Source organism: Punica granatum, chromosome 4, assembly GCF_007655135.1.
Source record: "Punica granatum isolate Tunisia-2019 chromosome 4, ASM765513v2, whole genome shotgun sequence".
NCBI classification, from domain to species: Eukaryota; Viridiplantae; Streptophyta; class Magnoliopsida; order Myrtales; family Lythraceae; genus Punica; species Punica granatum.
In genome coordinates this window covers 26,319,451-26,345,021 of record NC_045130.1, presented here as the reverse complement: position 1 = coordinate 26,345,021, position 25,571 = coordinate 26,319,451, and the positions used below count along the sequence as shown (strand labels likewise).

Here is a 25,571-nt window from a genome sequence, read left to right as displayed (position 1 = left end):
GCAAGGGAAATCCACCCATATGAAGCACTTTTAACTCGAGGACGGTCCTGTATCTTAACATCACCCGCATACAAGGGAACGACCATAACGCCTTATATTCAAGCAAAAACAAAAACCCAGAAAGCCTTGGCAAGTTCTACTAACTACATATAACACATCAAACGGAAAGAAGCCTACTTATCAAATTAAAAAAAAAAAAGAAGGAAATAAGCCTTCCCAAGAGGAATTTCGGAGAAGCTAACACCGTTTTTTTTTTTTTTGGGGGGGGGGGGGGGGGGGGGGGGTTGTTAAAGTTCTAAACAAGAATGTCCTATAATTGTAAAATCAAAAGTCATTACAAGCGATCCCTAACATAGAATAGGACTGACTGTACAGGAGGCCCCATATACTCATGTCTGCCTATTTCATTTCCTAATTTACCAGACCAACATTTGCATCCCCCAACAGAAAGAACATCTAGTCACCTCCTAAGTATGAACACTCTCCTGTGTCACTGACATTCTTGCACATATTTGAGAACCCTTTATGTGAAAGACGGGAACGTTAGCTGTCTATTCTACACGAACATTGATCACCCCAACTTGAACAAACTCCACAAAGCATCCGTTACTAGTTCTTGATGAAACTTCGAGGTTATAACGGGCACAACCTTCCCTTGAGCAGAGTTGAGCTGGCAGCGAAAAGTTTCGACGCAAAGGAACTGAAAACCTGAACATCTACAGAAACTACCACTAGATCGGCTTCTACACAAGACTAATTTGGACTTCTCCGAGCTGCTTCACCCTACTTTCTTCAAGGATTTCCCTACCCGCCTCTTCCACAATTTCTGCAAAAACCGCCATCAAGAATTAGATCAGGAAACGGTAGCAATGAGGTAGTACAAAACCTAACAAGATTTGAAAATAAATGCAGAAGTTTTTCAACGCCAAGTACCAGAGGCTCGTCATCTGGAATTTCAATCTTCTCGTCTGCAGATGGCTCCGGAGACTTCTCCTCGGTTTTCCCTTGGATTTTGGGTTTGCTTCTTGTCATCTCTGGCTCTGAATTGCTTTCCTCTTTATCACTTTCCCCCAATGGAGGATTCTGCTCTTCATCAGATCTTCTATCATCTTCGATCGGGCTCTGTGCATTGTCTCTGGCCTCTTCCTTGGAGGCCTCTGCAAGACGCGCACTTTCCAATTTATCTTTAACCGGTTTCCTTTTAGGCTTCGAGGACGCCTTCCTCTTGGATCCCCTCTTGTATGTAAGATTACCAGCGGTATTGTCTTCCTGGGTGGAATTTTCGGCATCTTGCATCAAAATGTCTCTGGCCCGAGGGCCCTCCTCTTCATCAGTGGCCTCCTCCAGGTCCAGATTTTTCTTCTTACCTTTCACAGGCTTCCTTTTCAAACTTGACCCAGCCCTCTGGTTAGATCCTTTCTTCTTCGCTGAACTCACCAGAACATTCTCTTCTTCATTGGATTTTCGATCGTCTTCCACCGGGTGGTCAGAATCGGCTCCATCTTCATCAGAGGCCTCTTTACGGCCCACATTTCTCTTTTTACCCTTTACTTGTTTGCTTTCCGGCTTTGAACGGGCCCGCTTATTGGATCCTTTCCTGTCTGGAAGTTTCACCGGAGCATCCTCTTCATCGTCGGATCCTATATTATCTTGAATTGGGCTGCCTGTTTCTTCATCCGAGGTGGTGGGCTTCCTTTTCCGCTTCGAATCTGTTCTCTTGTTGGATCCTTTCTCAACTTCCAAATCATCTAAAGGTAAAACATCACACTTTAGCATATAAGACAAAAACTGAATATAAGATGAGATCATTCACATTCAAAACTGAGGGCTTAGCAATACATGGGCACTAAAAATGTGTTTCAAGGCAACTAATATCAACAGAGATTGAAAGATGCTTCATCCAACACTCAATCGAGTAAACCTTCTAATCTCAAATCAATTCATATTAATGAATGCAAAGGGGCTCATGAGGCAACAGTAATCCCTGCCATATATGATAAATAAAAGGTAATTTAAAGAGTCCAAGTCATAATGTCCACCAAGCATCGAACATCAGAATAATCAATCTGGACGGTACAGAACAAGAAGAGCACATGGTAATAAGTTGACCTATCAACTATTTGATGCGAATGCTCATTGAAGAAAGTCTTTTAAGACTTCCTCCCTACACGTGTCAACTATTTAATGCAGATGCTCATTGAGGAGAGTCTTTAAGCACTCCTCCCATCTCCCATCTCAAAACAAACACCAACCTCCTCCCCCCCACCACAAAAAAGGGGCAAAAAAAAGGGAGAAAAAAAAAGGGGGAAAAAAAATGGTGCAAACACCCTGAGTCAACATATCGCTTCATGTAGGGATCTATCCTTATCTAGAATAGCAAAATTTCACGATGGTTCAATACGTTCAGTTGCCTTCCATGATGGATTATGGTTGCATCTCAAAAGATGGAGATAATAGAAAGAGGAGCTGATAGGAAGTGTTAGACCATGCCAAATAGACCCACGCCACGTGTTATTCTTACCATATCCTATTTACTATAGAAACTTTACTCCTCTGCTCACGACGCCCATAAATACCATACTGACCAACCATAATGGACTAGCTACACATTACAATATTAAATGTAATGGTAATCATAGTAAGCAAGCATAAGCAGGCCAGAACGAGTCGAGGAGAAAATGCGATAAGAGGGGTAGGGAACATTGAGCGAGCAGTTACGAGCTGCGGGAAAGGTGGAGAATCTATGAAGAGACTACTAAACAGGAGAAACGAGAGGTAAAGTAAATCGCTGACCAAGGACGAGTTTTATTCCTGTTGACCATGAATGCAAACTACGTCATCAATGATTTATGGGCACCAGCAGGATCTAAACTATCCTTAAGATTCAGGTTTCCTATATAAGTAGCTGAAAAGGAGATCAACCAGCTACTCTGATATTCTCATTAAATTAATGTCCATACAGAACGATCTCATTTCATTCCAAATTGCTCCCAAAGTCCCACAAGGGAAAATCTAAGTTCACTCAAACTGGGGTGGGTGGAGCCTATATGTATGCCAATCCACTCTGAATATTACTAGAAACTTCAGTCTTGCACATCAAAAAGGTATTCCATGATTAATAAATATATAAATATCTTTGTCGATTCTCACACCAAATGACTTTCTCATCCCAATTATGACTTGATAATAAACATAAGAATAAAACAAACATAACACACTGGATAAAGGACCGCGTATGGGATGACATATAAGAAGAAAATATACATAACAAACAATGTCACAAAAGGAAAAAAACTATAGTTGATTAACCAGTATCCATACAACAAATTGAAGTAAATCATGTTTCATAAATTCATATGTAGCACCTAGACAATCAAAATTGATGGAAGAACGCAATGGCAATCATGTATTAGAGCTCTATCCATTAATTATAATGGAATTGATTGTCATTAACCGACAAAGTAGAATATTTCGGTATATATATGATACACAATCTCTACAGTTCTCCATGTTTCTAAAAGAGCTAATTGTAGTATTCAAAGATCATAATATAAGCAAGATCACTTTAAGCGTTGCTTGCATTTTCTATATTTAGTAAAATATATAAATAAGCAGAGAATCTAGAATATAAACCACCGTAATTGATCCTTATTGAAATATTTGATTTTCTGTTTGACAAAGCCATGTCTACCCGTGCAGATCAAGTGGGTCCCATCTGATCCAGTGAATTGCATCCCCTAATTATACTATATACTAAGTATTCATTATTTAAACAATTGGATACGTTTGTTTCATCAAATGGAACAATATACAATCGTATAGGCAACAATATAACAGCTGCCAAATATTTTTCTCAGAGACTCTCTGTATACATAGAATGATTGAAGTACAGGCAATTACCCAATTTTAGGTCATCCTCTCTAGTAGATGTGCTGGGCTCTACTTCAGATAGGTCTGAAATACGGTGTTTATCCTCCACTTCATCACTGTTAGTTTCCAATGCACCTAGTTGGGCTGGCTTTTGTTTCTTTGGAGTTCCTTTTGCTTTAACCCTGTAGGTCATAGTATCTTTACATTTAGTTTTCTGAATATAAACAAGAGTACCTGGTAAAAGTGCATATCTGACTCACATCTTAAATGATTCCCCAATTCCTGGTAAATTACCAGAAATCTTGATTTTCTGCCCAGATGACCTGTACCACGAAAAAGGAATTGTGCTAAATAAATTATAAAAAAGAAAGATGATGTCATGGAATTTTATACAGGATGGCAAACATATATTGTAATTTATTACGTAAAGAAAAAAAATAAATTAAAAAGGAACGCTTACACTCTTTTTGAAGTAGTCTTCAACGATTTCAACTTCTGTGCAGGTAGATCAAAGAACAAGTTAGAACTAGGAATAACATTAATGATGAGGTCCATCTATAGTAGTACTAGACAAACAGTTAATATCCTAGCTACTCAATACATGGTGAAGATGATTGACCTTTGCAGACTTTTGGCCCTTGTCAGTGAGCTCCCACCGCTCCTTTTCTAAATTGAGTATTTCCACATCTCCATCATCATATAGAACCTACCATACAGTATTGAGCAGTAAACATTTACAGAAGCGACACCAAAACTGAATAAAGCCGCATATAGCTTGCTTTGAAAGTTGAAAGGGATAGAATATGCAACTTACAACATGTTTATTTCTTGAAGGGTCATAGGATTTAATGGTTCCTTCATAAAACCTGCAAACAACAATGCACGAAAAAATAAATTCAACTGATAAGATATTAAACCTGAACGAAAATCTTTAACGGCACCAAGTACTAAAACCCATTATAGATGTGCATCAAGAAGGATGCTCAAGCTTTTCCCCTATCAATCTAACTATGGGCTAACCAATGACTGAGATATGCAAGCGTGACAAATGTTCCCCCATTATAAGCAAAAATCAATGTGATTTAGGAGAGGATACTTTTAATTGTTATATCAGAGTATCAACAAGCCCATTTTAGGATGAATAATAGAAAAAGAACAGCTGCCAAAAAATCATTCCAAAAGATAAATAGAAAACGAGAGCTAAGCCGCCCATCAGCAAAATCATATAGAGAGAACTTTGTGCTCAAATGGGTAAAGAGGGCTGAGCTTCACCCAACACTCATGTATATAAATTGCTTATATTGACAACATGATACCAAATTATCAAAAGCACAATGTGCAAAGCTGTTATAGAACCTGAAACAAAAGTTCAGTATGCTTGAAGATAATTAGATCCATTGAAAAGATACTCACTTCTTATCCATGGGCCACCAAACTTTTATTTTGCATCCAATCAAATCTTCAAGGCTTTCAGTTTCCATCATTGTGCCCTGCAGACAAAATCAAATTACAAAGTCAAAAACCAAAATAGCAGCTGCTGCACAAGGAACTGGATATTCATAATAGAAGAACAAAATCACATGCAATGATAGGGGCAGCAAAACAATTGACAGCAAATTAAATAGAGAATACTAGCAGAACAGAACATTTGTATTGATGATTAGACGTCAATTGCCACAATACAGCAACTGAAAATCAGTACAAAATGCCATTCTCATAGTGTCTTAAACTTTGGAACAGGTGACGGTGTTCAAGGAGGCAGTATATTCACTTCTTTTTAATGAGCATATAAGTTCTGATACAGACTCAATTAGAACCATAGCAATTTTTTTCACAAAATCATGCACTCCATAAGTATGTTTTTCTTTATACTCTCCCAGCTAAAATTTATTCTGAACTCTACAGACAATTATTAGAAAACCAAACACTTGCAGCAGCAGCTAATATTCTGACTTTATTCATAGTTACACACAGATAAGCACGCCTTCTGACTCAGCCGTCACAATTTTGGTAGTAATTAGCACTGGGCTCAACAGGAAATGATTGTCTAAGATTAAGCAATAGCTCTATACTAAGTTATCACCAAATCACACCAGAAGGCTCGAGGCTGGAAAACTATCTACAGATGGAAATGACTGGCCAGACAGAATCCCCATAGCTTTGACTATAGTGTACTTTGCAAATTACCTTAGCCAGCCCTCCCATGACTTTTCGTTTCCGCTTCTTCATAGAGTCCAAGGGAGATTTTGTAGGTTCCCTCTTATCAGTCTGTAGATGAAGAGGGGAGAGAGGAAAAGAGCATCAGTTAACAGAGATGCTGCTAAATGGAAAAGATATCTAGTAGCATGTGGATTTCAATCTTTAACGCATATAACATAGAGATGTCTACCTTCAGATCATCATCATGAACTTCTCCAACTTCATCTGACTTCTCAGTCTGTCCCTCATCAGAGCCTTTGCCTCTCTGCTTTGATAGGGAACTTTTCTTCTTGCTGAAGCCAGAAGCCAAGATGTCTGAATCCGGAGAACTGCCCAACCTTTTGTGCAGAGATGCTTTATCTTCAGACCCATGGGCAATGTCTACATTGAGGAAACTAGAATCAGAGAACTTCTATGAGAAACATCAACTTATACAACAAAAGTGTCTTTGAAATACTTTTGCGTAGTTTGGCAGGACTTTGAGCAGACGATGACCTCCGACGCTTTGGTATTGAGACCAGGCTTGCAACAGTAGCTTCACTTTTGTTACCATTTTGATGCATTTCTTCACCTTTTCTTTGTTTAGAGGGAGACTGTTCCTGACCGTTGCTAGAATCAAACTTACTGGACAAGCCCAGACTATCCAGATTTATTTCTCGCACCATCTTCAGGACATCGATATCATTTTCAACTTTTTCCTTTTCAGATTTCACAGGTTTGCCTTTTTTACTCTTGGTACCATGTGGTTTCAAACGTTTCATCATTTTCTTTAATGGAAGTTCACTTCCATCCTTGTCATTCTCCTTTAGATCAGTATCTCCAGGATTTTCAGCAGGAACCTGATTTGAACAAAAAGAGGAAATTGAAATCATTGATCAGAATAAATTACGAGTGAGACAGGGTTTCCCAACTCCAAAACATACCTTGCTGCTTATTTCAAGCTTCAGTGAATCGAAGTGAGTCCAGATGCTCTCATCTGCCAACCAAGTCTTTGGTTCACGGGCCTAGCATAATAATATGACATCAGTCAACTGACAGATACGACATGGCACCTTGCAATGATAGTAAGGAAAAACACGGATGGGAACACAAATTACAAGCAAAGGTTTCAGTTAAAGCAAGTAAACACCAGAACTGCGTTGCGAGTGTAGGTCATTAGGCGAATCATAGGTACATACTCCATCACATATGACCATTTGGTTATTGTTCATATGCATCCTTTTTTTAGCATCAAATAAATTGGTGTTCCCAACGCCTTGCAATTTATGATGGATTTGCAGCCGTGAGCAGCACAAAGGTACTGATACTTTATTTTGCTTTCATCTTAAATAAGAGCTAAAAAGTTTCCCCTTTTCAATTCTGTGAAGTGAGAAAGTACGCTTTATCAAGTTTCAGCTAATGAAAAATAGAAGCAAAATGAATATAAAGCCACCAACCTGAGCAAAGGGAAAAACACAGAAAACAAGAGTAATGTACTCACCTTCGCACATATATGCATGTGTATGAGCCACCAATTATTGCCACTATATAACCAGCCGACTCAACTTTGTGCATATGAGCTTCTGGGATGCACATGCAATTATATATATATATATATATATATGTTCTTTCCCAACATTCATGCATGAACAGATTCCTTAATCTATGTCATTTGCATATATATTATGTATATAACATAGCAGATCAAAGACGAAAAGGTCTCAGCATCAACAATTAAGCATTAAAGAAAAGCATGTGGATCTTACGTCGGATCCATCTACTTCCTTGCTCTCATACAATTTGTAAAGTGCTGGGAGCAAAGCAGCTGATACAGGCGGTGCATCTAGATTAACCTCTGCTTTAGTCAAGCGCTTGACAATTGACAGCCCAAGGTCACAGATAGCTTGCGAATTCTGAATCCAAAAGATGAATGTTGTGAGCTTGAGACCTAATGGCCAGCTTACAAATTCTTGAAGTTATTATGACTAATGAAGCAGCATTATACTGTTTAGTGCCTTTTTTTTTCTTTTTTCCTTTTTTAAAGGATAAATAAGACCCATACTTTTCTGCAATCATATGTTTCTTATTACAGTTTATTTTCTTTTCTATTTAGGCTAGGCAAAGAATAAACAGAAAAGTTATCAAAACAGAACAAGTCCTGAAAACAACCTTAGACTTTGCAGCATCAGTGACATCTTCTGAACGCCTGATAGTTTGAAAGATACAAATTATTGATGAAGTCTCCTGTTCCCTACTATCGTTATTTTCTGATTTGCCATCGTCATCTCCATGAACCAGCATAGAAATAATTAAGTACAACCGCCTGAAAACAGAAAAAGATAAGATAAGTACCTGAAAATTTAGTTGGAAATGGATAGTTTGAGTACCAGACTTGATATCTTTTAAATATTTCGAATTATTATTATTCCACTATAGGAACCCACAACTGGAGATTATGGAAACTTCCCTTCAATCATGAAGACCACAAGCATTTTGTCAAAGAGCTCAAGCTCATAAGAAAACACACTACCATCAAGGATTCAAGATCTGAGTCATTTTCATTGTCAGGAAAACAGAATCCAATGTGAAAGCATGGACAATGGGAACTGACATTGGAGGTAATCTCATTCTAAACTTTCAACTAAAATTAATAACTTATTTATCTCTAACTATGCTGTAATCATTTGAGCAAACAGTTCCTCTTTTGTTTTTTTTTTTTTGGTTTTCACTGTACAATAGACAAGATGTACCAAAATAATTCTTAAAATTTTTACAATAACCAACAAAAATTGAAAAGATGCAATAGGAATTTATTGGTCGTGATTAACAGTATATTGCTGATGGTTGCTAATTATTTTCCGAAACATGAAGTGCACTTTTGCCAAGATACTTCATAATCAGGAAGCCAGTTTTGTTGATAGATAGTTCAAAGCCAAAACATAGGGGTCTTACAAGAAAAACAAGGACCATAACACATCTGTCCATATATTTGTTAAGAAGCTGAAGAGTACCAGAACATATTAATCCATTGGTACAATCAGACAATAGTTAAGCATATGAGCACACTGTTTCTCACATAATGTCTGAGCCAGATGTAATACAGGATTTTCCATACCAGTATAATGACTCATATGCCGTAACTTCCTTGCATTCATCAATGTTGGGACATGATTGGTGTGCTAGAGCATGCACCATATAAGAAAGAACGTATTCAGGATGAGTGATTGGAGAATTTGCATCACTTTGTGAGGCTTGTTGTCGTGCCTTTGCTTGGTACTGAATCTGTAAGATTTCAGCCAGATATTGTCTTTCCTGTCATTTGGAGCAGGAACAGAGCAAATATAAGAATGACAGCTTTAAGTACCACAATGCACTAAAATCTCAACAGAAATACTAACATTCTGTTTACTAGAAACAATATGAAGGTTCTCAGAATCCAGAAACCACCCTCTACATAATAAATGAATTGAAGAGTCGACTAAATACTTAAGTGGGATGAGGGCTTCTGGAATAAAAAGAAGCAGCCAATCCCACTTCAAGGAGCAACTGGAGCCAAATATTATTTGGCTAAAGAGGCAAATGAAAAGCTACTCTTTCCGTCCATTCAAAAATATAAAACCAGATCCAATTATCAAAGAAAGGCTATATATTGTTGGCTAGAAGGCAAAATGACTTCAAATTTAAGCTAAATTACCTCTTCAAATTCTGATGCTTTGGATCCATCAATGCCAAATAAGAAGGCACAAGCATATTTTACATCCAGGAGGCGATCTTTTATGTACTGATGAATTTTGCTCAAGAATATCTTCTTTGCTTGAGGAAAACCAATCTACCAAAAATACACATTAAATAGCTAATGAAACATCCAATGAAAACGGGCATATTTAAATAAATATTACATCAGGATTCTTTTACATCTTACAAAGAGCCCAACAAAATTATGATTAAGAATTTATTTATAAACTAGAAATTACCTCTGGTGTCCTCAAGGTCAAGTGGAAGACATCCATGGGAATCTCATGATCCCAGTATCTCGACAAACGAAGAATTGCCTTCGCAGAAGCTAACTTCATATGAGCCTTATCTACAATACTGCAACATTGCAGAAGCTAAGAGCTTTAAGACTGATATAAAATTCCTACAGCAAGGAAGCAAGTTAAACCACATAATATCCAATGTAGATACTACAATGGAAGAGTACCTTGATTCAATATCCTGTGCAATTTCTCCAAACGAGAGTACATTTCTCAAAATTTCCACAAGGGTATCAATTCCAGGACGAAGATGAGCATCTTTAACAGGTAGGTAACTTTTGACTAAGGTCTTGATTCCATATATCTTTGGAGAGATTATATAAAATATGACCACATGTCAGAATGCCATAAACAAAGTGAATAGAAAAATACAACTAAATGTAGTAGATATATAACTAACAAAGCACTAAGAAATCATGAACTATTTACTCTCATCAAGTGACTGACCTTCAACAAACATTGTTCACTTCTGTCATCCCAACCTGTTTTTGTACTGTCATCTACCTTCTGTAAGAGAAAGCCAAGCATGTCAATGAACAAGAACTGCGTAAAGGCTTAATCCCATCGCAAAAACATTACTCAAACAGCTTAGAATAATTACATTGTTGCAACTTAGAATCTTGCTTTTAATAAATTCTTTAATATCATTTTCCCGAGTCTCAAAAACTGGCATTGCAGTCTGTGCAATGCATCCTAGAGACTGTAATACTGCAGGTAAGTGGGTCTTTTCCTCAAGCATATCCACGAGCCTCTGCATGTTAAATGCAATATATCAGTTAAATAAATATCAGGTCAGCTATTAGCACCAAGCTAATTAAATAATGACATAAACATGACTAACCTTGTACAATACAGATAGAGACTTCAGCCCATCATCCTTTGTAATAGCTGCAAGTGCATGTACAGCATACTTTGCTTGTCGGCGACTTCCTTCTAAACACAACCGTTCCAATATAAGGTCCACCGAGCTGCAAAGTGAACAATAATGAGTACTTAGCATGTATACGGCAAACACGAGAGAGAGAGTGACAATACCTTGATAATGCAGCAAGTTGTTCCCGGACAATGCCACCAGCCTTCGCTAGAACGTGCAAGGCCCCCTCTTTTACAATATCACTGTCATCCTTGAGAAAACTAACAAGGTCCTCCTCAAACCCAATTAGAAGTGATGGACTATAGCGTGCAAGAATCTGAAAAGACATGGCATGAGGAGAATTCAGACGCAAAACTGGGCCACTATGAAAAGGAAAGTAGACAAAAAGTCCAGGGCCATAATGACCGGGTGCATTATCTAATTATCCACATTCGATACACTTTGAGAGCTATGCAAGAGATACTAAAATAGGAGCGGAAATTTTTTAATCTGCAGAAACAATGACAATAAGTTCACATGGAGGAGGGGATTGGAGGGAAATGAAGGGAGAAAACATGAAGGAAGAGGAAAGAAAGCTTTCCTTTGTTATCAAGAAAGAGGATGGAAATGGAAGGAGACCAGTCTCCCTTTAATCCCCTACATAATGAAGACACTCCCAGCCTTCCACTAGAGGAGGATTTGGAGAAAGGAAATGCAGGGACAACATCCCCTTCATTTAGTATCCAACCTCCTTTTTCTCCATCTTAGGAACAAGTTTGGCCCTTTCCGACCATTTCCTTCCATTAACCTTTCTAACTGATTCTTGTGAACGATTGTGGAAATGCTAAGTACTGTGAATTCCCAGCCATGTTCTAGTTAGTCTAAATTGTTGCATTTGGTATGCAAAGATAGGTTGATAAGAAAGAGTATGATTTCACAAGAATGCCTCCACTTAGATTATCAGGAACATAATTTACAGTAACAAAAAACATCACCGTACATTCATTACATACTGAAATATATCCAAGAAACACTTTCTTTACTTTTTTCAAAATTACATTGTAAATTGTATAAAAAGAATCACATGGACACTTCTTTTTTCTTTTTCATAACAATAAAATATTACTGGAAACCTCTATCAACAAATTTTATTTTAAAAAGAAAAAAAAGTTGCCTCATGTGAAATTCTAGGCAAATACAATTTTTTCCTTTTTGTTGTGTATGTATATATAATTCCAATATAGAAAATATAGCTATAGAGCATCCATTGTCCAAAGAAGTCTCCATCTTGGCTAGGAATCTCTGTTGTTGGATCAAATGCTAATGAATCTTTCGAAAATTATTAATTAAAAAAAAATTGTAACTAAGGCATCATTTCTTATTGGCAATATCGGAAGCCAAAAGTAAGACTACAGGATGAGCTTTCCTCTTATATTAGTTGTATAGATATATATATTTATAAATAATCAAATTAAAATGAATATATTCTTTATTTTTCCAAAATTATACTTACGAATTCATTGATTAAAATCAGAACAAAAAGAAAATTTTAGAACACCCTGTAAACCCAAGGCGGCAAAACTGAAAATTGCTCCAGATGCAGCAACTCCTGGAATTGTTCCTACTCCTGCCAGTGGGAATTCTGGTGACCTCTTGGGGATCATCAGCCGCCCACCAGAAAGCCAATGGATTCCTGGAAATATATTTCTATTGGAATAAGGCCAAACATGGGAATATTTGGGAGTAGCCTCTTAATTCCTGTCCACCTTTTCCCTCTTCCTCACATTGGAAGCTTCTAGACACACCACTAAATTCAACATGCACATATATAGGAAGAAATATCAACCTCCTGGAGCTAGCAAAGTGCGCTAATAGAAAGCAGGAAAAGAATATCACAAGCGACTCCAATGAGAACCAGAAAACAGATGAGAGAGGCTGTCCAACCTCATATAAATATATTTTTCAGTGAAACCTCATATAAAATATATAACCCACTGCTCATAAAATTAGAAACAAGCGTCTTTACCACTAGAAGGTCCATGCAAGACGACACGTGCTGAGTATTTCCAGCAGATTTTTGAGCAGAAGCCTCCTGAAGAATTTCTTTCACATGCTCCTTGTTGAATAGTAGATAAGAACACTTGATGGAGAGAGTGCTGAGGAAATCATAAAGCCGATGTTTTTCACCAAGAATCTTTAGCAGATCATCCTGCCATTCATAAGTACAATTATAATATATTTGAGTATAATAAAAAGGAAGTCTTAACCATCTTATTTACTATCTTATATAACGAGAGGAGCTATCAGTAAAGAAGATTAAGACTCCTCAACCAACAGAAAAAAATACAAGGAAATAGGAATCCCGAATATGGGAGCTGAAATAATGGGTGCAAACTCTTATAGGAGACAATCCTCCAGCCAATATGGAGAACCAGAAGAAGATGCAGATTCAAATAACTATTAAAATGACTACAGCAACAAGCAGTTGGTAGATTTAGCAGGACAAGTAACTAGAATTGCCATACAAGCAATTAACTTAATCATTTTGGTTCAACGACAGAGATGGCTCAGAATTTGTAAGAATGGGACAAGATAAAGCGTGAATGATCCTCAATATTTTTTGGTGTAAATAGAGCAAAGAAAGCATAATTATGGTCTCATGAAGAATTAGGAATGTGTTTGGTATTAGAGTAGAGTTGAGTTGAGTTTTGATTTTAATTGGTTTGTAATGATTGTGTTGTTGAATTATGAGAAAAAGTAATGAATAGTTGAGATAAAGTAATGATTAAGTAATGATTGTGTTGTTGAATTGTGGAAAAAGTAATGAATAGTTGAGGAAATTTAGTATTAAAAATTGAATTGAATGGTTAAAAAAATGAAATAAAAAATAAAAAATAAAAAAAAGTAATAATTGTGTTGTAGAATTGAAGATAAGTGGAGTTGAGTTGAGTTAAAAAAATTTCTAAATCCAAACACACTGATAGCTTATTATCAGTCACCATATAGACTCCAAGGCTACTTCTTGAAAAAGATTAGTTGCGCTAAGGTCTCAGTTCAAGGTCTATGTACTACAGAAAAAGCACAGAACCTGGGTTTCTTTCTAGCTCCTCAGAGAAGAAGGGAAGTTTATTCCCTCTTTTTAGGGAGCTGGGCTAGGAATCCAACCCCACTGGGAAAGTTCCAGTGCATAGATGCCGGTGCTAAGTTCAAAAGGTAAGGCCCTCCCAAAATTTATAGTTTCTGCTGGAGCAATTAAAGACCCTTTGCTTTGAGATAATCTAACATCAATAGCAACAGCTAACTAAAAATGTGTCATCCACCTAAGTATTCCCTCAGTAAAGAAATGCTTAATCCATCATCCAAGATTCAAATACCAATTTTATCAGTAATTCAAGCAATATCCATTCTGGACAGAACAGTACCTAAGTAGACTAAATGACATTCCCAAATGAACACTCCCTTAAGACATTACTCTTTTCTAAGTGCTATCCAACCGAATCTTACTGCTTACCTGACAGAGAGAGGACTGTCCATAACTAGTGTTGGGATCTAGCAAGCTTGCTAGTATCTTCCAGACATTGGAATCTTTTAATTGATCAAGAATCTGAAAATTCTCCTCTGTTTTTGCGGGATCAGTAAAGAAACGAGACATAACTCTGAAGCAGAATTGAACTTTTTTCTGAGTTTCTGGAGCATCGCCGTTCTGCATTAGAAAGCATTATGCTCTCAGTTAAAATCAACAGCTTTAATTTCCTTCCATCAAAATCAGTGACATAACTTTTCAATATTTACAAACCTGATAAGTCTGCCTAAGAGATATATATCGCTGCATCTCCTGTTGCAACCTAAAATCAAACAAGAACCCGCAAATCAGGGCAAACACATATATGTGTGCAAATCTCTCCAAGGCTTCAAAGCATGACAAACCTTTGTTTCTGCTCCAATATTCTTTCGAGGGCTTTTATCTCAACTTTATCAAACCCCGAGAAGAATCTCACCCAACATTTAACTCTCCCTTTTATTGGGATTTCAGAAGGGAACAATGAACTATATAGGACTGATTCGATCGTCTCAGATCTGCATCCAAGAGCAGATTGACAGGCTTCAGTACATGATTAAGAGCAAGTGTGTCAATGCTTCAATCAGAACAGAACAATCTCCTCTTTTTCCACCAGTGCAGTTAGATACATATACATAGATATATAAAATGCATGTGCTTTAGTGTTCTCATAATAGCTTCATACGTATCAACTCTCAACTAATAGAACAAACATCAAAGTTACAACCTCTAATTGTTCTGTTTCTGCCACTGTACAAGAAACAATTACGAAGCTTTCCATATGCAAATCTTCCTCAAAGCTCTGACACAGGAAAACCAAATCGCTCAACCAAGCAACAGACTTTATAGATTCAAAGATTTGAACTATTATGAGTACTATATAAGCTTCTCCTTTTAGTAAATGGTTGCCAAGGATCTAACTATTTAGCAAAAATTCATGGCCTCTCATTAGGTTATTGGGGGCTTAATTCCGTTCTCTATTATAAAAAAGAGACAATAGCTTGTCCTCTTGTTGATCATTGTTTCTAAAGATACTTCTAAACATTAATCTGGCGGAAGCAAATACATATCTTCATCCAAATAAGAAGAGCAATACACTCTTGACGCTGCCCTTTCCTTGACCAAAAATCAAAAAGAAAATACTATTGCATTAAATGTTATCACAATGATACTCAACGAATCTGTCAAACAGCTCAATTTTTTTAATAATCAATCAGCTCAAATCGACATGCTTAATGTCTGAAAAATGACATAATAATAGTTACGTAAATGCCCAATTAAATTTTCTTGTACATATGGAAAGTAGCTACAAAATAAAGGCCACTATGCATTCAAAACCAAAGAACTCAATATTGGCGAATCCTATCATTCGTAAATAATAATAATAATAATAATAATAATAATAATAATAATTAAAAAATAAAAAATAATTAAGATTAACTTTCACATTCCTTACCAAAGAGATATTTCAGTGATAAATACACAATTATAACTTAATAAATCCAAGCCATACAATAGACAGAAGATTATAATAACGGAAGTTAGAAAGCAATCTGACAAAGGAAAATGTAACAATCAACTCACATCTAATGTTCTGGCAGAATTTTCCTTTCGCCCCTTTTATTGTGGAATCAGGTTCGGTTATGCTAATTTACAGACAAAATCTAGGCTTGGCCCAATTATTTAATCATGTATGACCTCTGATATAGAATTGACCACTTTAGCGAATAAGTACCTTGATAACTAGCTCATTAACCATGTGAGGTATGTCATCTGCGATTTCAATATGACCCTCTTTCTGCCTCATGAGATGAATCACAGGATACAATGCAAAAGAAAACACCTATGTCCATCATGAACATTAAAGCTTTTCAACTACAAGGTCTAAGATGGCAAAGTACAAATTATATGAAATGAGCAAACTGTCTTACCGGAAATCTTTGTCGTAAAAGCATCTCAAGATCCTCCCAGGAATCCAGTCAAATTTTGCATCAACTGATTCATCAGATTGTGCCAGATGCACACGGAATATGTCAGCTAGCTTCTCCATTGTATATTTTTTTACTAGTGCCTGCAAATTGGCAAGACACAGGGTACTTTTGCATAAGACACGGGATATTTCAAAGATTGATGACAGTTTAGAGGATTGGTAATTCCACGAAGCAAGATCAACACCAACAAAAAAACCCATTCTCACCGATTTGTCTCGAAGACGATCTGAAATTAGCTTTACGGTTTCAGCAGGAACAGAATTCAGGGATTGACATGCAACATCACAGATAACACCAACAACTTGCTTTCGCACATTTTCATCATAGTCCAGCAACCGGTCACATAGTGCAGCTGTCATTCATTTATATCAAAAAGTCAGCCAAAAAAACGCAATTTTTCAAAAGTCAATATACAAGACTTACAGATAATCTGAGGAGCTTCAGCTCTGGAAGGATCTGAAAGTAGGCAGTTCTTGACATGATCAAGGACACACAATCTTATCTCAACTGCTCTATCTGTTAATCTCTTCAGAAACTCTGAGAAGATTGGCTGAAAAGTCTCAGAGATAGTTGATCCCGGAAGTGAAAATAGGTCTCCTATTAATCTCACAGCTTTTAGGCGGGTGTCTAACTGATCAGTCTGCATATTTTAAATGAAGATTAAGAAGCAGTTCACAAATGTTTGATATGAATAAAATCTCAATAAGCTGTAATCAACATTATCAAATCTGAACAGATTCAAAAAGTTGCATTTGAAGCAAATAATTGTGCTTCTTGAGTCTGAGGATCTTGAACCTCAAGACCTCAGATCAGGTAATACAACTTAAGAGAAGCAAAGAGAATCCAAGGCCCAAATACATATACCTAGCATAATAGCCAAGGTAGAGTGTAACAACATGAATTCCTATGAGCACAAGCACTAAACTAGAAATATAATTACCAGTAGCTCTCCAGTGATATATGGGATGATTCCAGATAAAATCTGAGGAGCACATTTATATAGGTCATAAATGACTTCATGACAGTCAATATGTTCATTTGAAGGCTCACTATCTCCCGAAATTGATGATACAAGGAACTGTTTTATCACAGGTTCAAGCTTCACAGCACAGCTCTCTATGACATTCATAGCAAGCTTCCTTGAAGCCATGGAAACATCCTGTCATTGCAAATTCTAAAATCTTCAGCACATGCGTTGGAAAGTCAGAAAGTAGGGTAACAAACAGCTATACCAAAAGGATTAATCAAGAGAATGGAACAGAACACATAAAGACAGACCTTTCTGTTGCGACCTAACTTCGACAATACTATTAACAGGAGATCTTCGTGGATTTCCTCACTCTCTTCTAGAAGGACAACCATGATGGTTTGCATTGATGTAAGGACATTGTCTGGATGGTCGTCACTGCATTGATCCAACTTCAAATGAGTACAATCACAATGATCAAAGAAATAACACCAAATAGTTCTTTTTTTATTTTTATTTTTTTTGGGTAGGTGGGATGGGGGTCCGTGGAAAGAGGAGCAGCAGTTAAGCCACCAAGTAACTAATCTAGATAAACCTGAGCTAATCTAGTAAAACAGGTACTATCCGAAGCCAAAAAAATATACACATAAATAAATGCCCTATAAAATTTTCAAGATAAACAGCATTATTAATTTTTCTTTTATTTCTTTATTGGATACCATTGGCAGAGCTCAAACAAGGACGATGCAACCACTAGACAGGCTCAGCAAGAGAGACTAGGAGAGAGTTCAAAAATCCTAACGCACCCTAATTTATCTGATGCATTGATTTTGTCTACTAGTGAATCAAAAGCATATATTTAATTGTCCTCTATCATAAGGAACAAATGATCACTATCTGATACAAAAGAAACCCCTCAAGCATGATATAAGATGGAATTATTAGAAAACAACCCACCTGGCAACAGTGAAAAATGTGCTGAACATCTTATTCACCAGTTCATCGCATTCTAGGTCTAACATCACGACACATGACCTATACTTTGCAAGAGTCTCCAGTATGAATACTCGTCTTCCAAATGATGGGCCAGATGTATCAGTTAACCCACTAAAAGTACCAACAATCAACTGAAAAATGTCCTGCACATATAACGGAACTTAGAAAGAGGGGGTGAAAAAAGAAACAAACAACTTAAGAACAAGGAGATGCGCAAAGCAGTTAATAGGCTATTTCGTTATTGCAAAAAAGGCAGAACCTTTAAGACATCATCATCATAAGGAGCTTCAGGAGCAGTAATCCGGGTAATCTCACAAAGACATGTGGCAACCAGAAGCTTGACATCCCTATCTTGATGCTTCAGCAACTCTGGTTTGACTATTGCTTTTAAGAGAGGCTGCATTGACTCCAATATTGAAGCCAATGGCGACTGATCCAACTCAGCAAGGCATGTAAGGGCTTGCTAAAGAATGAGCATAGAAAAAACCAAAGCAACTGTTAATTCATTACGTACAGAAGCAACTAGCACAATTTGCATCTTACACAATTTTACCAGAGAATTAGGCAAATCCAATGAAGTTTACTAAGAATAACAACAATGAAGTTCACTAGACATAGTAGAGATGCTAAGGCAACAAATAGTAAGCAGCATGAATACTTAAGATGATTGAAATAATTAAACTATATCATAAATATGTTTTATAACTAATATCCATAAATAAACTCAGACTCAGAACATGAGTCACACAACCATGTCGAAAAAAAATAAGTTGCTTAATGCACTAAATAATATGCACTCATTACCACATCAACTTGGACCAAACACTAACCACCCCTGCTACTGACTCCATGCAGGAGCTTACCCAAGGAATCTGTCAAAACTCCTAATCTCTGTATATGCATGACCTTTAGCCTCATCCTAGAAAAGAACTAAGTTGTTGCGACACATAATGATATTTTAGCAGTTAATATAAGATAAGATTCTTGTGAACACTGCTCAGTCAGTGCCATATTGACGTTTTATCGCAATGGCAGTTAAGAGCCGCTGGTAAGACTGCTCCTCTTCACCAATTTGAGCAAGTGGAAGCTAGTAATTGAAATCCACAAAAATATCACCACCATCCCCCAAGTGTATACCATCAGCCATTGCAAAAATATTCTACGTATTCCACCCATCTTTTGGATTATATGTTAGAAAAAAAAATATACAATATTCTACGTATGGATATTTCAAACTTTTGGCATGGCAGTACCCTAAGAGGTTATGCATTTTGTTCTCGACGCAGTTTCATTTAGATAGACCAGATGTAAAAACGATAGTTTTTTTAACAAAAGAGTTGGATTGCCTATTAACTGAAATTTACTCGAGAGAAAGTGTTAAGAAAATTGGAAATTGAGGTGCTTTTTCGCCCATGCCTCCTTTTTTAATAGCAAATAAATAGTTTAACTAAAGGCAGCGAGAGGATGCAGAACAGAGCATTTACAAAAGAACGGTCAAAACGTAGAAGAATTTTATAAGCATGGCATAAAATCAATGTCCAGGGACATGTATACACCGCAGGTCTAATACTGTCTACCAAAAATATACATCAATTATTGATCTCCCAACGAAACTAACATTGGGAGACTCATCACAATCAAATGCTTATTGCCCATACCTATTTTTTAGGTTTTGAAAGAAATTACAATGCTTTTATTGTGTATATATACATATACACACATATATCAGATGTTTTTCGGACCAGTTATAAAGAATTTGGGTTTTTCGTAGCAAAGGTTCCTAAAATTGATGTAGGGTAATTTCTAATAGTGCCGGTCACCATTTGAACAGAAAATAGCGTCTCTTTACTCCTGACAGATATTTTCCCTTTTTCTATATACAACCATAGTCCCTCCAAATGAATGTGTCATATGGAACTACTCCTTATGAAAAGATATCACTGAGACGCCTGTCTAGCCATAAAACCAATTATACCAGGACGAAATGGCTCCAAAAACACCAATAACGTGAAATTGAAGAAGAGCATTCACAACGACGCAGTAAAATATGCTAGATGGCTAAGGATATGCTTCATAAGGAACACACACATACATTGCCATCACTACTCTCTCAGCAAAACTGTAAAAATGAACTCGATATCGGTACTTGCCTAAAAGGAAGCCCTAAAGAGACTAAAAGCACCCATTTATACATGCAACACCAAATAAGACAAAGTGATATCAACTAATTCCATCGATGCAACTCAAACACTTATATAACAAAAAATCCATAAAATCCCATCACTAAATCGATCTGGCATGCAGAGAATACACCTCTTTATAGATGGCATTTTCCCATGCAAAAGAGCGACCATCGGCAAAGGATGTTTGAAAGATGGCAAATTCTTTGAAATATCAGGTAAGAAATCAGGACAACTCTTTAGACAATTTATCGAGGTAAAATCGTAAAAGAGGCAACATAGTGAAGTTCTTAGGCTTCTTGCAGAGTCCACCAGCAATCTGATGAATATTAACTCATTTCGACAGTGTAGTCCTTGCTCTGTCCGAGTATACTAGTCCATATTGGACAACTGAGAAGCGCGTGCATTCTAATATGATATAACCTACCCAAAAGAAGGATATTTTTCAACAGAGCCCCAATTGACATAGGAGCTACAACCTAATCCGAACTGTGCCTTTCCCAGTCCAAGAAGACCTAGTAAAGTGAAAAAGGCAGAATTGGGGAAATTGAAAAGTCTCAAACAGCACTGAGACTACCCTCGGAAGCTGAACTCGATTCAGCCTCGAACAAAGTAGTTGAATTTCAAAATTCAAAGCACTATATCACCCCCGCCACAGCTAAGAATTCGAAACTTTTCAATTTCCTTCTAGCAACCGAGCAGGAGGACCCCGAAACGAAAACTTCAGCAACAAAACCTAACTGAGGAGCAAGAAGAAACGAGGGAGAAAAACCCGGTGCGAGCAATTCAAATATAGAGCGAGACAATTGGAGGAATGGCAGACCTTAAGGAGCTTAGCGAGGGCATCCTTGGTGGAAGGAGGGGACTCGAGCTTGGATCCGAGCTCCTTCAGCTGGAGCTCGAGCTTCTGTGCCATCCTCGCTGGGGGCAGGAGCAGAGCAGAGCAGAGTCGAGTCGTCCGCTAGGGTTTCACGGGAGCTCACCCGCGAACATGGAGATTGAGAGCGAGAAGAAGCACAAGCAGGAGGACGAAGGACGAGGAAGAAGAAGAAGAGGAAGATGAAGAGGAAGAGCGTCTCTCTCTCTCTCTCTCTCTCTCTCTGTTTGTTTGGGTTCAGTGTGTGAAGGAGAGAAGAAGAGGAGAGAGCTTCGTTTCGAAGAAGAGATGTCCGAAATGAACGCAAAATGCGATGCCAATAGAGAAATTGAAGTCCGCTCGCCCTTCTTTCTTTTTTTTTTTTTTTTGGTTTAATATTTTTTGGTGAGGCAATCGATTTGCTGACTTCATTCAGTTCGCCTCGAGGAGGAGGAAGATTTCTGATCAGCCGAGACCTCACGTTGATTTCCTCTTCTTTCCCTATAACTCCTAATACTTTCACTTGTTTACGGAATGGTCCCTGCCTGTTTCCTCGCTTTCACAATTATCTCTTGTAAGAAAAACAACTCAAATCTTACCACGAGTCTTTCAATTACGGCACGCACAACAGGAGACAGATGGCAGATGGATTCACGTACTTCGGACTCTTGTGCAACTTTCCTTCTTATGGAATAATTTTCAAAGAAATCAGACTCTCACAACCAAAATGCTATATGTCATAAATTTGGTAAAACACGCAGAATATCTTCATTTCCATTGAAAATTGTGATATCACGAAACGTTATTTTCACAGTTAAATAAGTTTGTAAAGTAAATGCATGTACTGAGCACCCGAGGTAAATCTCTGTATGTATGTAACGATTAAATGAATATCTAATGGATAATTGAATAAGGTAATTAGGTGCAAGAATAAATAAAGTTAATTCGGATTATGTGTAATACAAATTCCATCAAAGCTCATCAGTAAGTTTAAGGGAGATTCCTCGCACTTGACCTGCTTCTTCTATAATGCCTTATAAAATATTTGTTTCTCACTAGAAAATTCTTCTTTTCTTTTCAATAATAAAATTTTTGCATAATAATGAAAGTCAAAATGTAGATTTTGTAAAAATTTCTAGAGATTTGTTACAATGCTTTACTATATCTCTGTATATCAAAGGATGAAAATATAAAAATAACAAAAATGTTCCCTTATTTACTAAATCTAAATTTTCAAAATTTTGACAAAATTTCTGGCAAAGACTTCCGATTTAAGAAAAGAATTATGTTTCCTTCTAATATAAATACGGTCAAGATGAAAATTCGTAACTTTGAAACTTTATAAGAAAATTTATGTGAATAAAATTGAATTATTATTATACTTTTAGTTGATTTCAAGCCGTAAAATTATTTTAGCAGGGCATTTAAGATTTTCATGTTGGCAAGAATTTCAATATCATAATTTCTATACCTAAATCAAATTAATTTTAAAATGTCAAGGGGGCAATTGCCCCCTTAGGAGCTATGTGGACCTGTCCCTTTAGGGCACGTTTGGTTCGCAAGATTAGAATAGACATGGAATAGAATAGATAGGGATTAGAATAGACAGGGAATAAAATGGAAATTCTGATGAAATTTTTGTGTTTGGTTGGAGGGAATAGACAGGGAATAGAATTATAATTCTGATGTTTGGTTTGGTTGAATAAGGAATAGAAAGAATAGGAATAGGATAAAAAGACATAAATGCCCTTCATATAAATATAATGGGTTTTATAAGATAAATAAATAACTTTAATGACAATTTTTATAATTAATAAAAAATAAAAATTTTAAAAAATGTAAAGAAAGGTAAATAATTTCTAAAAATTAAAAAATTAAATTAAATTACTAAAAATTGTGTTTATTAATAAAATTAATTATTTTAATAATGTAATAAGCATAATTATCTATTTTTATAATAAAAAATATAAACATAGTTTACATATGCTAATATTAGAATGTCGAAAGACCAGTTTACATATCGTCCTCCAACTTGCAGGCCTCACTATATAGACGATTAATTTATTATCCACGTAATACCCGGTTTAAAATGAACTTTTCTGCTGTCTTAACCAAAAGAAATTGCATCGGTCGTAGTTAAGTCCAATAGTTTTGATGATCAACAACTTATGCGGTGCAATTTTGATATGAGCTAAACATCCATACAAAGCTCCATAATGATGATCAGCCGACGATTACAAAGATGTCTTAGCAAACTAATAAATCACAAGTGGACCAACCATAAGCCACAAAATAATTAAACATAATTTTTCCAAGGCGTTCTTAGCCGCCTTGTTGATCGCAATCTCCTTCTTGGGCCGATACTCGCCACTCCCGACGAGCTCGTCGTTTACATAGACATAGAAGGCGGTGCTCGATTCGCAAGGAAATCCTACACCATTTCTAAGCGATATTCTGGCTCGATACCAAAGAAAAGTAGAATATAACTCAGATGGTTACCGAACTTTTGAATAGCCATGCGAACTTGTGCTGAAGTCAGACCATCAACATTACGAAGAGCTCTCGAAAGTTCAAGGAACTTCTCTTGATAAATGTCCGAGTGAACACTCTTTGAGATCATCATGCAAGCTTCTTTCATTTCGGTTGCCATTGTATTCAAGCTCTGAGAAATTTTGGAGAAGTCAGATTCACCCTTTTTTCCTTTTTTTTCCTGAAGAAGCACTTGCCGTTGCATCTGTAGGTGGTTGATGAGCACGCGAAACATCTCCCGATGTAGGGGTATTGGCATTGCCATTGGCAGATTCATTTGGGTTTGAATGATTCACATCCGCTTCTTCGGCTACTCCAGTTAAATGCTCAATCTCGAGCTCTTGCAGAATATCTTCAACAGCTTGAGCATCTTTTCCAGTAGCTTGATCATTCGCATATATCATAGATAATTCTTCGAAATGGGGAAAACTTCTCATTCTAAATGGAGCAGCTTCTTTGTGAGTCTAAAAACAGAAAGAATAGAGTGTTAGTGATATTATATATAAACATAACGATAGAGTATCGAAATAAATAGATGATGTCTTTATTATCGCTACATAAGTCTCCCAGACATCGTCTTCCACCGTGACCATCTTCCGTGTTGAGTCCCATCCAAAGCCACTTGTATTAAGCATCATATCATACACGATAGCCCATTCCCTCTTCAGTGTCTTCAATCGAGATTCAATGTGAGGTCTCACCTTGATACCACAATTCGAGAGCTTTTCCAATAGCATTTTCTCAAGTTCTAGCAAGTAGCCAGACTTAAATCCTGTGTCAGCATTGTGGGTGCCCATATTCCGTAGGTCAATCATGCAAGAGACGAGGACTGCATCCTCAGCTAATGTCCATGTCCTTTTACCACTCTTGCTCACCTGGGAAGTAACAGAAGCAGAACTACCTTCCATTTTCTATACCAATAACACATACATGAAATGGCAATAAGAACCTGTATTTAACTGAATATATGCAAAAAGGATACATATGTACATATAATATGGCACATAAGACTTTCAGAAAATCAAACCCAAAGTGCATTGAAATAGATTCATAACATTGTCTTCAGAAAGCAATGACAATACAACTTACAATACCAAGCAAATCTATCTAAGTAGTGGATGAAAAAACAACTCAAAGTTTACATTACAATTCTCAATCACAACATCTATCTAAGTAGTGGATGAGTTCCACTCATTAAACATCTCAGTTGCCAACTCTTTCCTCCAATTACTCCAAACATTTGATATTTGAATATCAAAAATATGATCACCATCCTCATTAGGGTTGTCAACATCTGTTTCATTCAGTTGGTCTTCCATAGGATCAAAAGCCATCTCTCTCCTAATGAAATTATGCAATAGGCAACAAACAATTATAATTCTACTGTGAACCCTAACAGGATAAAATGACGGATTTCTAAGAATCGCCCATCGAATCTTAAGCAAGTCGAAACACCTTTCAATGACATTACGAGCAGAGGCATGTCTCAAATTGAAAAGCTCATCATCATTTCTCGGTCGATGTCCTTGACGCCACTCATTGAGGTGATACCTTTGAC

The 25,571-nt window shown here is 36.8% G+C and overlaps 2 protein-coding genes across 2 annotated transcripts; both read right to left on the bottom strand.

Annotated features, from left to right (window-relative positions):
* Nucleotides 1–69: 69 nt before the first annotated feature.
* Nucleotides 70–21,812, bottom strand: LOC116202717 (sister chromatid cohesion protein PDS5 homolog A). The gene is made up of 34 exons (XM_031534327.1): nucleotides 21,452–21,812; nucleotides 18,708–18,911; nucleotides 18,410–18,591; nucleotides 17,764–17,890; nucleotides 17,426–17,644; nucleotides 16,909–17,125; nucleotides 16,692–16,837; nucleotides 16,426–16,565; nucleotides 14,863–15,012; nucleotides 14,732–14,780; nucleotides 14,447–14,638; nucleotides 12,962–13,144; nucleotides 11,118–11,272; nucleotides 10,924–11,050; nucleotides 10,684–10,833; nucleotides 10,530–10,589; nucleotides 10,250–10,386; nucleotides 10,023–10,140; nucleotides 9,743–9,877; nucleotides 9,164–9,360; nucleotides 8,218–8,371; nucleotides 7,815–7,961; nucleotides 6,993–7,073; nucleotides 6,527–6,908; nucleotides 6,260–6,450; nucleotides 6,058–6,138; nucleotides 5,284–5,360; nucleotides 4,685–4,736; nucleotides 4,490–4,576; nucleotides 4,331–4,365; nucleotides 4,131–4,193; nucleotides 3,901–4,052; nucleotides 934–1,748; nucleotides 70–826 (listed from the first exon to the last, which is right to left on the bottom strand). The coding sequence occupies exons 1-34, from the start codon at nucleotides 21,542–21,544 to the stop codon at nucleotides 779–781; spliced, it is 5,346 nt and encodes a 1,781-aa protein (XP_031390187.1). The 5' UTR covers nucleotides 21,545–21,812; the 3' UTR covers nucleotides 70–778.
* A 2,103-nt stretch (nucleotides 21,813–23,915) lies between these two features.
* LOC116204251 (uncharacterized protein At2g29880-like) lies at nucleotides 23,916–24,921 on the bottom strand. The gene is made up of 3 exons (XM_031536331.1): nucleotides 24,571–24,921; nucleotides 24,211–24,477; nucleotides 23,916–24,146 (listed from the first exon to the last, which is right to left on the bottom strand). Exons 1-3 carry the CDS (start codon nucleotides 24,919–24,921, stop codon nucleotides 23,916–23,918), a joined length of 849 nt encoding a protein of 282 aa, XP_031392191.1.
* Between the last annotated feature and the right edge of the window lie 650 nt (nucleotides 24,922–25,571).